The sequence below is a fragment of the Onychomys torridus genome, chromosome 1 (assembly GCF_903995425.1).
Source record: "Onychomys torridus chromosome 1, mOncTor1.1, whole genome shotgun sequence".
Lineage (NCBI taxonomy): Eukaryota > Metazoa > Chordata > Mammalia > Rodentia > Cricetidae > Onychomys > Onychomys torridus.
Window position 1 is genome coordinate 56,612,125 of NC_050443.1, and position 14,930 is coordinate 56,627,054.

At 39.4% G+C, this 14,930-nt stretch overlaps 1 protein-coding gene across 1 annotated transcript in view; it reads left to right on the forward strand.

Moving 5' to 3' along the window:
• Agbl1 (ATP/GTP binding protein like 1) overlaps positions 1-14,930 on the forward strand; it is a 791,956-nt gene that overhangs the window by 90,795 nt on the left and 686,231 nt on the right. Inside the window, exon 6 of the mRNA XM_036170190.1 lies at positions 13,947-13,984. Coding sequence (XP_036026083.1) covers positions 13,947-13,984 — 38 coding nt within the window. The remainder of the gene's footprint in view (positions 1-13,946; positions 13,985-14,930) is intronic.

Consider the following 14,930-nt stretch of genomic DNA (forward strand, 5'->3'; position numbering starts at 1 on the left):
TCAATTTGGTGTGCTTTTGGATTTCTGTGATGATGACACTTTTCGAAGCAGAGAGTTCTAGAAATTGATGCTCTGTCTGCATCCATGTACCAGAACACTTAACTCCCTGATTCACAAGCAAGTTTTATTCTTAATTAGCCCGTAACCTTAGTGGTGTCTAGCGAAGATGCTAAATTATGGAATGGATTCCCGATCCCATACTGAGTAGGTAGGACAAGAAGCTGATATGCCAGCATTCAGAGATACATAGGCACCTCTTTATTCTAATGGGAATGTCATAGCCTGAAAATTTACACTGTGCTGATTAAATCATGATCCAAACCCCATCAAACTCAGCACAAAAGGAATAAGCCAGCAAGGCCTTAAGTAAAAGACATATATAAATAAAATCACATATTTCTACAATTTGTCATTTATCTCTTTCTGCAGAACTTGATTCAAATATACTGTCTTTGACACATTCTTGTCTACTTGTAGACATTATTTTATGAGGAACATAAATTTTTTTCTTTTATTGCAGTCACTCAGGGTGAGTGATTTACTTCATCAATTGATCTATGAAGATTTTTTAATGCCTCATTCACTCATATATTCATTCTTTCACCATGCTTTTATTGACAGCTTACTGTAGGGAGGTTATTACATGGACACCACTTATGGAATGCTGTAAAGCCATCTCTGTTCTCAAGGGCTTTATTCATTAAGAGAAAAGGCAGATGTCACTCAAGCATCCCATAGATTATTGTAGAAGCACAGTGACTATCTCTGCTCCTTGAGAGGTCCTTTAGTGAAGGGCATGTGGGTAAGATGTTTGGTTTGAGACCAAAGTAGACACACATACCCAGGATTGCCCTTGGAGTTCTCCAAAGGTGAGGTGACTTAGAAGTGTCTATTGTTCAGGGGAGTTGGAAGCTCCATTTCCATGCAATACATATTTAACACTGTTTAGTTCACCAGATTTAGGACCATACTGGTCAGCTTTGTAATGTAAAGCAACACATGAAGTAACCAACTTAAAAGCAAAAATATTTATTTAGTTCACAGTTCAGAAGTTCAGTTTTAAGGTGTGGCTGTGTGTGTGAGGACAGAGGTCAACCTTAGATGAAGGTTGTGGAAGAGGGTGTTTTCCACAGGCAATGACTACTTTCCTTTTGGAGATGGAGTATCTTACTATCCTGGAATTCTCCAAGTAGCCTGGGCTGGCTAGCTTGCCAACCCAGAGATCTACCTGTCTCTCTCTCAGTGCTGCGAATTCAAGCATGTCATACTTGGCTTTATATGTGGGTTTTGGGGTCAAACTTGTGACAATCACTTTACAGCCAGAGCTATCTCACTAGTCCCTACCTAAATTTTGTTGTTTTATTGTATGTTATCCAAGCTGCTTTCTTCTACACAACAAGGTATTAAATCCTTACTCCTTGTGCACACTGCATGTGTGTATTATTTCTTCAATCACTTTTGTGTGGGAAATGTTATTTGAACCAGTACCCACATTTATCTGAATGGAAAATCTGGAACTTTTGTTTTCCAGGATACTTTTTGAGACTGCTAATCCAGATGTGCAGATACTATGTTATGTATCAATTTGTCCTAAATACAGTTTACTGTTTAGAACCTCTCCTGACAATTGACTCTTTGGCCATAGCAGAATACATCTGGCTGATATTTCCCAAAGGGCACGGTCAGATCAGGTCCTAGCACATAGCCAAATGCTTGATCAGTATCCTTTGGCTCCCTTGCATCAAAACTCCTAAGGATCCATTCTTTAGGGGACCATGCTCTGCTTTTTCATTCATGATCTCTACTGTTATGGAAATTGTGACATTACTCTCAACAAACAGCTGACTTGTTTCAATTTGGACTGATTCTCTTTTTAGCTACATGCATGCCTTGAATAGAGTAAATCTGACTAATGAATTTGTAGGCAGGATTTTGGCAACATGAAAGACTCTGGCCTCCCTAGAAAAGTTTTCAAAATTTGCCTAGTGTTTATGAGGAAAATTTGCTTCTCATAATTTACACCATTTGAATCTAATTTTATTTGTCAACAAACATTCTACATAAGTACAAAACCCACTCTTGTAAAGCCATTTAATCTTTAAACCCATTTAATCCTATCAGTGGAGTTGTTAAAATAAACATGGATGATTCTAACATGCCTGGGAGTTTACACACTGTCCTGTTTGCAAGAACCAAGATATTGCTGTGTTTATCCTAGGCAAGGGATGGTCTTCATTTGAGGATTGGATTGATTTCCAAAGCAAAGATAACACCACAAATCCAAATCCCACATGAATGTTGTAAATTGTCACCCACATATCTCAGTTTGTTGACCCAGATGTTTGTAGGTCCACAGTATTGGGGAAAATCTGTCAATTCAATATTTAAAAGAATTAAAAAGAATTTAATTATTTTATGTCTTCATTTTTAATGCCTTGCTTTGGCTTGGATTTATTTTAGGAGGGTGTACATATATACAGGAGCAAGGAAAAGGCAACAACATCATTAAATTGATGGATCAGACACTTAACAATTTTAATGAACTTTCTGTTCAAAAATTATAAGAAAAAAAGTTCTTTCCCAAGCTTACTAAATTTTTAGCACCTCATTTATCCCATCTATGGCACATATATGGGTAATTTACAAATTATTAGATTTTAGGCACCAAGGCTGAGATATTCTATATGTGTCATTATTTAAAGGTGTTTATTTTATAGCATTTTAAAGATTCATTATATTGTTTTTGTAGACTAATAGCCACCAAGTTTTTCACTTGTTTCCATAATGGTGTTGCTTCAAAATAAATCATGAATTCATTAAAATTCTTTTTAAATTCTCACCCAAACATGTTTACATAGCAAAAGCATATGATAATGGTATAATAAGTACAATTATACTAATAAATATCATGTTTGTTGAAGCAGATATTTAATGACACAGCATGCATGAATACTCATATTTAAATACTTCATATATTATCATTACCATACTTTGTCTACTGGGTTAATGTAATTTTAATAATGCATAATAATAGTTTAGAGTGTCTATGTCTAGAACACCAGACTTGTGTAGGGATCATTCAAAACCTGGGAAAGATATTGGAGTTTGTTATGACACTCACCATGACAGCTGTCAAATTCTTCCTCTTCTCAGTCTCTGCCACTTACAGAGTAAGAAGTTCTTGTGTTCACACATCCATGAAAATGACCTTGGTTCAGATGTTAATGAAGAGATGTTATTTAAGTATCATCAAGAAGACCAGAAGGTCTTTTAACCTAGATGCTACTAACAAGCACACGCCTAGACTATTCCCACCTCTTGGGCCGCCTTGGGAATCTAAGTAATTCTTTCCATTGGTAAATATTACAGTTGTGTGGTATTTCAATCACTTAGATTGGTTGTATCAAGACACTTCAATAGTATGTGTAGAGTCAGAAGGGCTAGATGCTCCTTATTTTTTGAGAAACTTTGATGAGAATTTATATAACACAGATGGAGTCGGACATGTATATTGTAACTTAACTCCATCACCACAGCCTGAGAAAGACAGTCCCATAAAGCCTAAGCTGTGTCTTAAGCCTGAGAGAGACACTGTTATGTGACTTTATTTCCTGACCTCTTTCACTTCTGTATTTTTTTCTCTCTCTTAATGAATTTCTTTTAAGGATGTCAGTGTAATATAGAAATATCACTGTCCTGGGACCAGAATATTCATTTGAGAATCAGAAAAAAGTTTGCTGAAAAAGCTCATCATGCCCCCTGTACTACTCTCTTCATAGTAAAATGGGACCATCTTAGATCTGTTGTAAAAAAAAATAAATTAAGAGGAAACTGGTGAACTTGTGTCACATTGGGAGTTCTCTGAATTCCAGTGATTGCCAGTCTATCATCAAAGCAGGACAGACCCTTCTATTATGTCAAAAGCTACATTTTATGATTTTTTTTTTTCCCCGAGGCAGGGTTTCTCTGTGTAGCTTTGCGCCTTTCCTGGAACTCACTTGGTAGCCCAGACTGGACTTGAACTCACAGAGATCCACCTGGCTCTGCCTCCGAGTGCTGGGATTACAGGCGTGTGCCACCACCGCCTGGTTATGATTCTTAAAATAACAAAAATTCTGTGTTCTTATTTTCTACCATGTTTCTGAGAATGCAAATAGAGAAGAAGCTGGCCTGTCATATTGGAAAAATTTATCTTCACCTGGCACACCTGGAAGTTGTGAAAAATTTCAATTTAGATAAGATCCATAGAAGTGTCATGAGAAGGCTTCATGTTGAATTTGGGAAGGGTGATCAGACTATGCCTCTGTTCTGGAACAACTTAAGCCTGCACAATGTGTTGAGAGAAAGTACACAAATAAGCACTTAATGATCATCATGAAACTGATCAAGACGCTGAAAAGAATTGAAAAGTAGGAAACCGTACTTGGATCAAGCTACATTTTAGGGTCAATATATTCTCAGGACTGTGAGGGCTTGACTTGGTTTTGACAAAATTTAAAGAACATCATGGTTGTGCTTTGAAAACAGTCACAACGTGCTCTTCCAAAGGTACATACACACACTCACCTTTTGTCGGAAAACTTATAGCTTACAGGTTAGAATATTTTCACAAGATGAATTCCTAAACCAATTGTTCCTGAAATAGGTAACTGTGGTGGTTTGCAAGAAAATGGCCTCCAAAGGGAGTGGCACTATCAGGAGGTGTGGCCTAGTTGGGGGAAGTATGTCACTGTGGGGGCGGGCTTTGACGTCTCTTTTTCTCAAGCTTCCCTCAATGTGGCAGTCAGTTAACTTCCTGTGGCCTCTAAGTCAAGACGTAAGGACTGTCAGCTCCAGCACCATGTCTGCCTGCATGCTGCATGCTCCCCGCCATGATGATAATGGACTGAACCTTTGAACCTCTAAGCTACCACCCCAATTAGATGTTTCTTTTATAAGAGTTGCTGTGGTCATGGTGTTCTTTTCACAACAATGAAAACCCAACTAAGACAGCAACCAAAGTACATATTTTATTAATATCACAGCAGTATATCTCTCAAGCAGAAGAAACTGCTATTTCAGGTGAAGCTGGGTGGTAGATAGGACTGGAACTCCATGACCTGGACTTTAGCACATTCTGTTACCTTCTTTGTAACCATTGTTTTTTTGGCAGTAAGTTTCCTCTTCTCTGTTATATATGTCAACATATTTCATCTAAAATTCTTATTTTGAAGAACTTTGTTGAACTGATGATTATTCTCCTTACCAGGCATGATTTCCCTCTTGTAGAGTGGGTCTTCAATCCAGTTAGAGAGCTGTTGGTTATGGTCAAGGTATGCATGCCACTACTGCATGCTTAGGGTTATCAGTCCATGCTGGTCATTATTGTGGTTTACAGGCATGGCTTGGTAGGACTTCTGTTTGTTTTTCTCCTTTGGAAGCTTGCATAGCACCTTCTGGTATCATGAAAAATGAAGTCCTTGGGGAGGAGGTATATCAGCTCAGTTCCAGCTCAGGATCCTCTGGGCCCTGTGTCTGAAGTGAATATTGTCTTCAGCAATAGGGTCTTACCTTCCACCTCTGGGGGATAACCAGGGGCAACAGAAATAGGCTATATGTTCTTGGAGTCTCTTAAATAGCCCTGACCAACAACTCAAAAGAGGGCTTCTCATGCCAGGTGTTTCAGTTTTTGTTATATGATCTTTGAGAAGGCAGCACTGTCAGCCCAGATAGGAAATTTTCATTTTAACTCTAGAGGCATATTTATACACTTCTGTGTACATTTGAAGTTAGTCTTTTTTTTTTTTTTCTGGATTGACTCTTCCTTTGTTCTTAGTGCTGAATAACATTCTCTTGTATAGACATACCACAGTCTGTTCACTCACCTACTGAAGGCTACTTTGATTACTCCAAGTTCTTGCCATTACAAATGAAGCTGCTATAAATATCTATGTGCAGGTTTTTGTATGGATATGAGTTTTCAACTTGATTAAACACTGAAGTGAGAAATTGTTGGGTTATATAAACTTTTCCCTCCCAAACCCCTTTTCTTTGTGGCACTTATTCTATAGGTCTTACTTAAGGCTTTATTGCTGTGAAGAGACACCATGACCACAAAAACTCTTATAAAGGAAAACATTTAATAGGGTTAGCTTCCAGTTCAGAGACATAATGCATTATCATCATGGATGGAAGCATGGTGACATACAGACAGACATGGTGCTAGAAAAATAGTTGAAAATTTTACATCTGGATCAACAGGCAGCAGGAAAAGAGTGAGGCATTGGGCCTGGCTTGAGCATCTGAAACCTCACAGCCCACCCCCTGTGACACACTTCCTCCAACCTTGCCACACCTCCAACAAGGCCACTCATCCAATAATGCCACTTCCTATGACTCTATGGGGGGGGGGCATTTTCATTCAGACCACCACATAAGGTAATGTGGGACTCCATATGGAGGCACATTTTTTTATTTTTATTTTTTAGTAGAAGACTACTGTATGTTGCTCAGTTATTTATTACCTAACCAAAGCATTTATTGAAGAATTTTCCATGTAGCATGTTTTATGAGAGCTGTTTAAATGTTAAATACTGTAATACAGTTGCTGTCCTCAGAACTTATATAGACAAGTGTGGAGAGTGATGCACAAGTACACGATTCCCATGTTACTAATAAACTGTTGTAGTAAAGGAAATTAGAAGGTGGATGAGAACTCAGCAGAATGTAACACAGCTTGGAATGCAGGAGTGTAGAGGCTGGAATTTGACCTGGATGTTGTAAGGTGGGTAGATGAGGGAACAGGATTTTCGTGGATAGAAAAAAAGATGAAAACAAGGATGACTTCCCAGAGCACTGCAGGGCTTCTTGTTCAAACTTGTGGAGTTGTGCCAAGGCTATAGTACCTGCAGAGGGACTACAGGCAGTACACTGTGCTTACAGTTCTTGGAGAGACTATGGCCACAGTTGGACTTTCTCAGTAATAAATCCAACCTTTTAAACAAGTAAGATGGACATTTTTCCCCTAAGATCTTTCCTGTCATCTGGTTTATGAAGACCTTGATTTCTGTCTACAAGGGAAGAACAGTCCAGTTACATAGAGGTGAGAGTTCTTTTGCCCACGTTGAATAGTCATCATTAAAAGGCAAAGTGTAGCTCCTATAAAACTAACTCTGAGCTTTGTATACAGCTAGGAATGGTACAACTCTGCTTCTACCATAGTCATTTAGCACACACTCTGTAAGTTTATTTTGCATATATATGCTTAATTATAGACTTTGCACATTATACATTTATATATACACATTATACATAGGATTATAGTTGCACATTAATGTATATCTTACTTTATGAATAATTTAAGGAAGTTGAAGCTGTGTACCTTAAGTGCTAATTTGAGAGTCACGTTCCCAAGTAGAAAGAGACTCTTCTGTATGGGGGAGCCCACGGCAATTTCAGCCTGCTCTTTTCTTCCCAGACATTACTTTTTACTTCTGGTGCTTGGAATTCTCATAAATGTTTGGCTGCCTCCATCCTGCTGCTGTTGCCTGCAGACTTGGAAGAAGTTCTAAACCATCTCTCCTTTGCAGACAGACCCTGTGCATATGACGAGTCTGGTGGTATGGAGCTCATTCACTACAGAGCTGTACTCCAGGTCTCCATCTTGGATGATAGCCATCCTCTGTCCCTGTCTCTGGTGTGTGTTATGGACCAAAAATCAGCCTGGGTTTTGGGTTTCAGTTTCTGTTACAATTTATAATGATTGATGATGGTTCCCACAAGCTGCCTTTGACAGCATCTGGATAGAGCTGGGTGTGTGAGTGTGTTTCTTTCTCTTTTCTATTTCAGAGAGAAATGGAAAAGCTCCATGCTGGGCACAGCATCTGATTCAGCCTTGATACCATATGCACATGGTTTTTCTTTTCTTCCACCATGCAGGATCCATCTCAATTTTCCTCTCTGGGTTCTACTCTTTCCTGAAAGTGATCAGATGAAGCTATGTCCATTTTTCTTGGTCACCTGGCTGGCTTGTGTGTGTGTGTGTGTGTGTGTGTGTGTGTGTGTGTGTGTGTGTGTGTGTGTGTGTTTTCTCTACCATTCTATTTCTTCTCAAGCTAGTCAGGGAAGCTGGAATGTACCAGATGGCATTCTGGGTGTCTGTTCTCATGGCAATGTGTTCAATTCCTATAAAGGACCTCCTGTTTCATCCAACTGTTATTTAACTTATTCCTATTTTCATTTTATCCATAGTTATAATACCCATCTCCGTCTGCTCGTTTAGCATGGCTCTGTGTCTGTAAAGGCTCTCCTTTCACGTTGACACAGGCATCTTCCTGATGTTTATGTAATTTCCTTTTTCTTCTTCTTCACATTCTGTTCATGCTATCTTCCCATGCAATTACCCTAGCTACACTCTCCAAACTTGCAGTCTACCCTCTCACAGCTGATCCCTTTACCCAGTTCTTACCTTTCTGTTTTCTTTTGTAGATTTATTTATTTTATGTGTATGAGTGTTTTGCTTGCATGTATGCATGTGTACCATGTGTGTGCCTGATGCCTTCAGAGTTCAGTAGAGGGTGTCAGATCCTTGGGACTGGAGTTATGGATGTCTGTGAACCACTGTGTGGGTGCTGGGAAGAAGATCTGAGTCATCTGCAAGGACAAGGACTGCTCTTAACTACTAAGCTATCTCCCTAGCCCTTGTCTTACTTTTAAAATGCCATTTATTACATTTGAGAATCTAAAGTTAGTGCTCTGTATAAAAATACTGCTATTTACAATTTCTTAAACAGTAGCCCCCATGATAATAAACTCTTTGAATACAATAGCTGTTCTTTCAATTTGTTCTGGTATGTAGTTGATGTTCAGTAAACACCTATCATGAGAACAAGTAACATATTCCAGGCTTGCCTCCAGTGAAGTTCTCTGTCCTTGTCTCCATGAGCACCACTGAATATCTACGTCTAAGTCTCAAAGCAGAGTGTGATTATTCTGTATAGAGCTAAGTCAAGCGGTTGATGCAGCTGGACAAATCTGCTTCATTGCTGTGTATTGACCCTAGGACCTTACTTCTGTTGTCTGATCATAAATGATAGCCCATATCTGAAAGATAAAGAAGTTACAGAACATTGTTTTGGAGACCATCTAGAATTATGTTGAAAGTAGAAGAAAGTTGAGGACTAGCTTTAGAGTGAGGCAGAAGGAAATTTGTGCCTCAGTGTGCTGCTTGCTCTCTAGCTGCAGGGCCTTATGTGGGCTATTTATCCTGTACTGAGGAATCTCATCATCTGTCATCCCTGGGAAGTTCAAAGTGATGTATGGTGATGAATACAGGACATGTAGTATTTGACACTTATAGAGTCTTCCTAAGTAGTGGTGACAATTATGAAAGAGTCCCCAGTAATGGCTCTTAAAATTTATTTCAACCTGAGGAAGTAAATTGCATTGTTGCGACTCTGTGGCTCTTTTGTAAATGCTTGGCAGGAGAATATTTATGAATCTGCCAACAGTTTAGCCTTAGCCTTTGCTAAGAGAGTCAGAGTATCCATGGTGCCTCAAATCCTGACGGGAATGCCCTGCTTTGAAGAATAGGTGGAACATAAGTTGTCCCTCTATCTTTGGGTGTTGTAGTTTTTTGGATCAAAACATTCTTAGAAAATTTCCCAAATGACCCATTCATTAATAGGAACACACAGAGCTATAGAAGATTTTACTTTCCATTCTACAAGACAGCCCACTCAGCACTCAAACAGCATGAGGTGATAGTAAGGAATGATAAACTTAAGGAAAAAATGTCCTCTGTGTTCCTTCATAGAATCAGTGGGTCTACCAGAATGATGGCTGCTAGATGTCCACATTCAGGAGGCAGTCTGGTATCCCAAAGGCATAGAGTGGGGCTCTGGTTTGCTTGCCCGATGCAGTGGGCTTGGTTTCTTCAAGGAGGAATAGCTGAGATTTCTTCTTTATTTAAGCCCAATTGCCTTAGTTTTCCCTTTTGATTGTTTTGAGGTGGGGTCTTACTATGTAGCTTAGTCTGTCCTAGAACTCATGATCTTCTATTTCAGCCTCTCCAATGCTGCTATTACAAGGCTGTGCTACCACACGCAACTAAATGTTCCTTTTTGTTGGTAGAGGTATTGGTTGATCAAAGTAGTTATCTCAGTTCTGCTGAGTGTTATTGTTTTTCATGTTGTACTGAAACCAATCAGGAGAGTCTTGCTCAGACAGTAGATCATGGCTACATGTTTGCTCAGTGACTAAATCAAAAGCAAAGAGCTTCTTGGTAGCATTCATGCAGTGACCTTTGTTCCATATGCCATATTTTCAATGACTCATTAGTTTATTCTAGCTATTTGTTCTTCTTTAAATCTTACACAGGCATTACACCCCAAACAACATCTTTACTACTTCTCTTTTGAAGCAAAGCATTTGTATCACATTCCCAATAAACATACAGAGAGAGAGAGAGAGAGAGAGAGAGAGAGAGAGAGAGAGAGAGAGAGAGAGAAGAAAAGTTTCTGAGGTCATTAATACATTTTGCTCCAATATACTTTATTACAATTCTAGTAAATTTAAAAACCTATAAAACTGAATTTTAAAACCTACCCCACACCCACAGATTGAAGTTTGGAAAAGCATTGGACCTAGGCCATCTAGCAACTTTTATTTTCTAAGTTGAATATGCCCCTAGCTCCTGTCCACTTCTCATTTCACTACCTTCCCTGGCTGTGCATTATCTCACCCCCCAGGGGTCTCCTTCCTTTGGTGTTGATGATTTTTTTCCTGCTTACCCTCTGCTCTGCTTTTGGTTGAATTTTCTTGAAGATATCCATTCCAGGCTACAAACAACTGTAGAAATTAGTAAATAAACATTCCCACTTCTGAGTGCCCTCCTGAACTGTAGATGGATGCTTACAGCAGTATTCTACCTAGTTTCAGGTAGCTTTCGCATAGACTATCTTGAACTCAGCATGTCCTAAATGAAAGCCTTGTTTTCTCTAAATGAAATGACTTCCCTTCTTAGTCACTTAGTGGTTTTCCTATGATTAGCTTTACCCAGGCAAATATTTCAGGTAGTCACTCAGCTCGTTTCTTTCTTTTGTATTCTGTAACTGTGTTTTGTGAGTAATAATGTTCATCTCAGTTTTCCATCACTGACATCATACTTTTTAATTAAAAACAAATGAATAATGTCTCATTATCTAAAGGGTTGCATTTGAATTCTTTATACTATTAGACTTTGGCCTTAACTATGACCTCCATCATTTTTCCCTAAGTGTGTTCTTTGTGACACTAACTAAATGTTGATTCCCAAATCATGACCTTCAAAGCAATAAATCTTTTCTTGTGCCTCAGGAATCAGCTTTAATTTGACTGCAACATTGACCATGTCACATAATGTCACTGCTGGAATCGTATTTATTTGTTATATCGTCATGCTATTTGATACTATCTAGAGAATTAAGATTTGGAGTCATCTTTAACACCCCTGTCAACAACCAAAGAATATACAAGCTCACCAATTCATGGGCAAACCATTTATTAACATGCTTTCATGTGCACATGAGGATTTGCTAACATAGGATTCTGACTCATCAGGTTAGGCAATAGGCTTGAGATTCTGCATTTCTGTTGGACTGAAACGAATGTGAGGGTGCTAGGAAAGACACATTTTGAGCAGCAAGACTCTAATTTTCCTGTAGTGACTCCTATCTCTTCACCTCTACTCTGTCCTCTGAACCTATTGTCTTGTGTCTTTTCCCATGTTGAAAGCATTCTGCAGATCAGTTATACCAGGTTGTTTGTTCCTATGACCTGGCTGGTGGTTTAAGACTAGGTTAGGTGCCTTGCCTTAATATTCCTCATCTTTTTCTGAGTTCACACTTTTATTCTTCTCTTCTAATCTGTCTTGGCTTTTCAGTCTTACTATGTAATGTTCTTTTCTGTGTTATGCAGCAAGAAGGCATAATATAATAACAGGAATCTGTTGGGCCCATACTCTTAAATTTACCAGACTCTAATGCAATGAGCTAAACAAACCTCTACTTTCCCTAAATGATGAAGTCTCATGTATTTTGTCATACTAACAGAAAATAGATTAAAATATCTACAGACAAAAACACTGGACCACAACATGAAACTTGGAGGAATTCTGTATGTTCCTATTAAGAATAGATATAGTGCATATGATCCTAGTAGCTTATGCTAAGGACTATCAAGCAGTGATAAGTTCCCATCACCCCTGAAGACTGGGGGATGGGCCAGAGGGATTAGGTTGTCCTTCCTAAGTTACACACATAGGTGAATAGACCTGTGCCCCAAACCAGGACTCTTTTTCTCCTGCTGTCCTATAGAATCTCTCATTGGCCAATTCCTCACTTCACAGTGCTATTTGCAGTATGTTGTCAAATATTGAAAGCAGAGTCAGCAGTGTTAAGAAGTCTAATGAACAGAAAAAGTAAGAGACTAAAATAGAAACAAAGCACTTGAGATATACTTGCACCTCCTGACTTCAGGACTCCTGCAACAGCAAAAGGCTGGGACTCACCGCCCCCAGTGCAAACTCACAGCAGAGACAATCACTCAGCTCAGTGAAACCAGCCCAGGATACTCCCAAGACAGTGGGGCCAGAGTCCACTGAGATACTCCCCCATTAGTCACTCATTGCCATATTTTTTTCCTATTCAGATTTTGGCTCCTGCAACCTTATTCTTATAACTCCATAGAGATTGGCAAAATCCAGGTGCTATAGAACAGAGGATCTATGTTGGGATGGGACAAGACAGGACTTGGATGTTGGAGAAATAGCTTAGTATTTAGAGGAAAGAGTAGAGCAGACAAACTAACCTCACCAAAACAGATTAGGAGAGAAGCAAAGTATATGAGTCTAAAGGCAGGAAAGGGTTAAGAATGTCCCAGCAAGGTACCTACCCTACTGGATCACCAGCCAGATGAATAGGGACTGCATTGATGCATCCTCTCAACTCATTATTAATACTCCTTAGGATGCATGCACATAAGGACTTGTTAGGAAAGGATTCTAATTCAAGGGGTCAGGAGTCAGTAGGAGATTCTATATTTCTCTTTGGGTCTCCACAAATGTGAGGTTGTAGGTAGAGACCCACACACTGAGCAGCAGGGCTAATAAAACCACAAATGCCATCCTGGGACACCACCCTCATTATCTCATATAATTTCAATCACTCCTCTACAGCTTCACATCCAAATACTGTGGATGTATGAATTAAGTCCCAATCAATAAGCCTTGGAGGATGCGTTCAAAGTATAGCAGTGGGGTTTTGTGTATTCTTAGATGTCAGGAACAAAAGGAAGGGTCACTAAGAAGTGGAACAAGAGATGTTTTTATTCTCCTCTCCTTTTTTGCTACAAAGGTTGTAAAATTCTTCTGTGGACAAAAGCAATGCGGTTAGAGGAAAAACTCCAGCAAAGGCCTTCCATCCTAAGGAAACAGCTTCTCCTCCCAATATGTATGCGTTTTCCAGTTCATCCCCAGAGGAATGAAATGGTTCAGGAAGTTTGCACTGAACTGCTGTGTGCAGTGTGCCTCCTCACCCCTTCCCTCCCACTCATCCTCCAGAGTCTCCACATGTTTTCAGGTACAAATCAAGAAACTGACAAGTATACTTGCTGGTATGCACAGCAGTTAAAAAAGAAGAAGAATGCTGTGCAAGGAAGTTGGTGGAAGGTGGGAAGCAATAGGAGAGAGGAAGGATATTTTCAGTAGCAGAGGGGACCTCTGGGACCCATTTGTAAGACAGACACCTCACTTAATGTGATTTCTACATTTATGCCTCTTTAATGGTCATCAGAGATCAATGGAATGCCTTCTACATGGTTAATAATGAATCTGATAGGTGGTAGCAGTACCACGCTATCTATGGGGTCCGTGGGCTAACAAAATAAGATCATTGAACATTGACTTTTCACTTGTCTTTCTTTCTCCCCAGGGCAGCCACTGAAGTTCTGGCAGCATTGCTGAAATCCAGTAAGCATCCCTTTAAAAGAGGGGTTATCTCTTCCCATTTTTATTTTTGTGAAAGGTACTCTTCTGTTCCATGGCTCCATTTTGACCAGTGAAGAAATAGAGAGCTGTGTCCCAAGTCTATTGGAGAAAAGAGAGAATATGATGGCCGTAGAAAAGAGAGTGTCTGTATCTCCAGGTGGACATGTCCACGTATAACACATGACCATTAGTGTTGATTGTTAAGTTGACCGACTCTAGAATCAGCCGAGAAAGGTCTCTTGGGGTACCTATGAGGGATTATCATGATTAAAGTAATTGACATGGGGAGATCTGGCCAATATGGGTGCCACCATTTACTGGTAGACATCATTTATTGTTCTATGCTTCTTGGCTGTGGTTGTAATATGGCCAGCTGCTTTAAGCTCCTGGCACCTTGATTTCTCTGCCATAATGAACTGTACCTTGAACTATGAGCCAAGATAAACCTGTTCTCCCTTGAGTTGCTTTTGTCATAGTATTTTATCATAGCAACAAGAAAAAAATAGCTAAGACAAAGACAACTTTCCCTATGAGGGAAGTAAGTTGTCTATTGCAGCCCTGGGACTCTTAAATTCCTTCAGACACAGGAAGCCTCCCTTTGGCATTACTAGAATAAATCCCAGCCTGTGGGACTGTCCAGTGGAAGAAAAGGCTATGACTGGGTAGGTAGCAGATTCTTGTATTTGATTTTTAACTTAGCTTATGACTCTATGTGCTTGGGCAAGTAGGGTGTTGGGAAATACTAGGACAATGTAGATGTTGCTAAGTTTCTTTCTCTCTTTTTTTTTTTTATTAAAAAGTTATTTCTCCCCTCAGTTATATGAGTGATTGCAAAAGAATAGCTTGGAGGGTCTGAATTATTGTGAGGATTTTTTCGTTTGCCTCATAGCCTTAGCCTAATTACATTGGGAGTCAATTTCACGTGTGC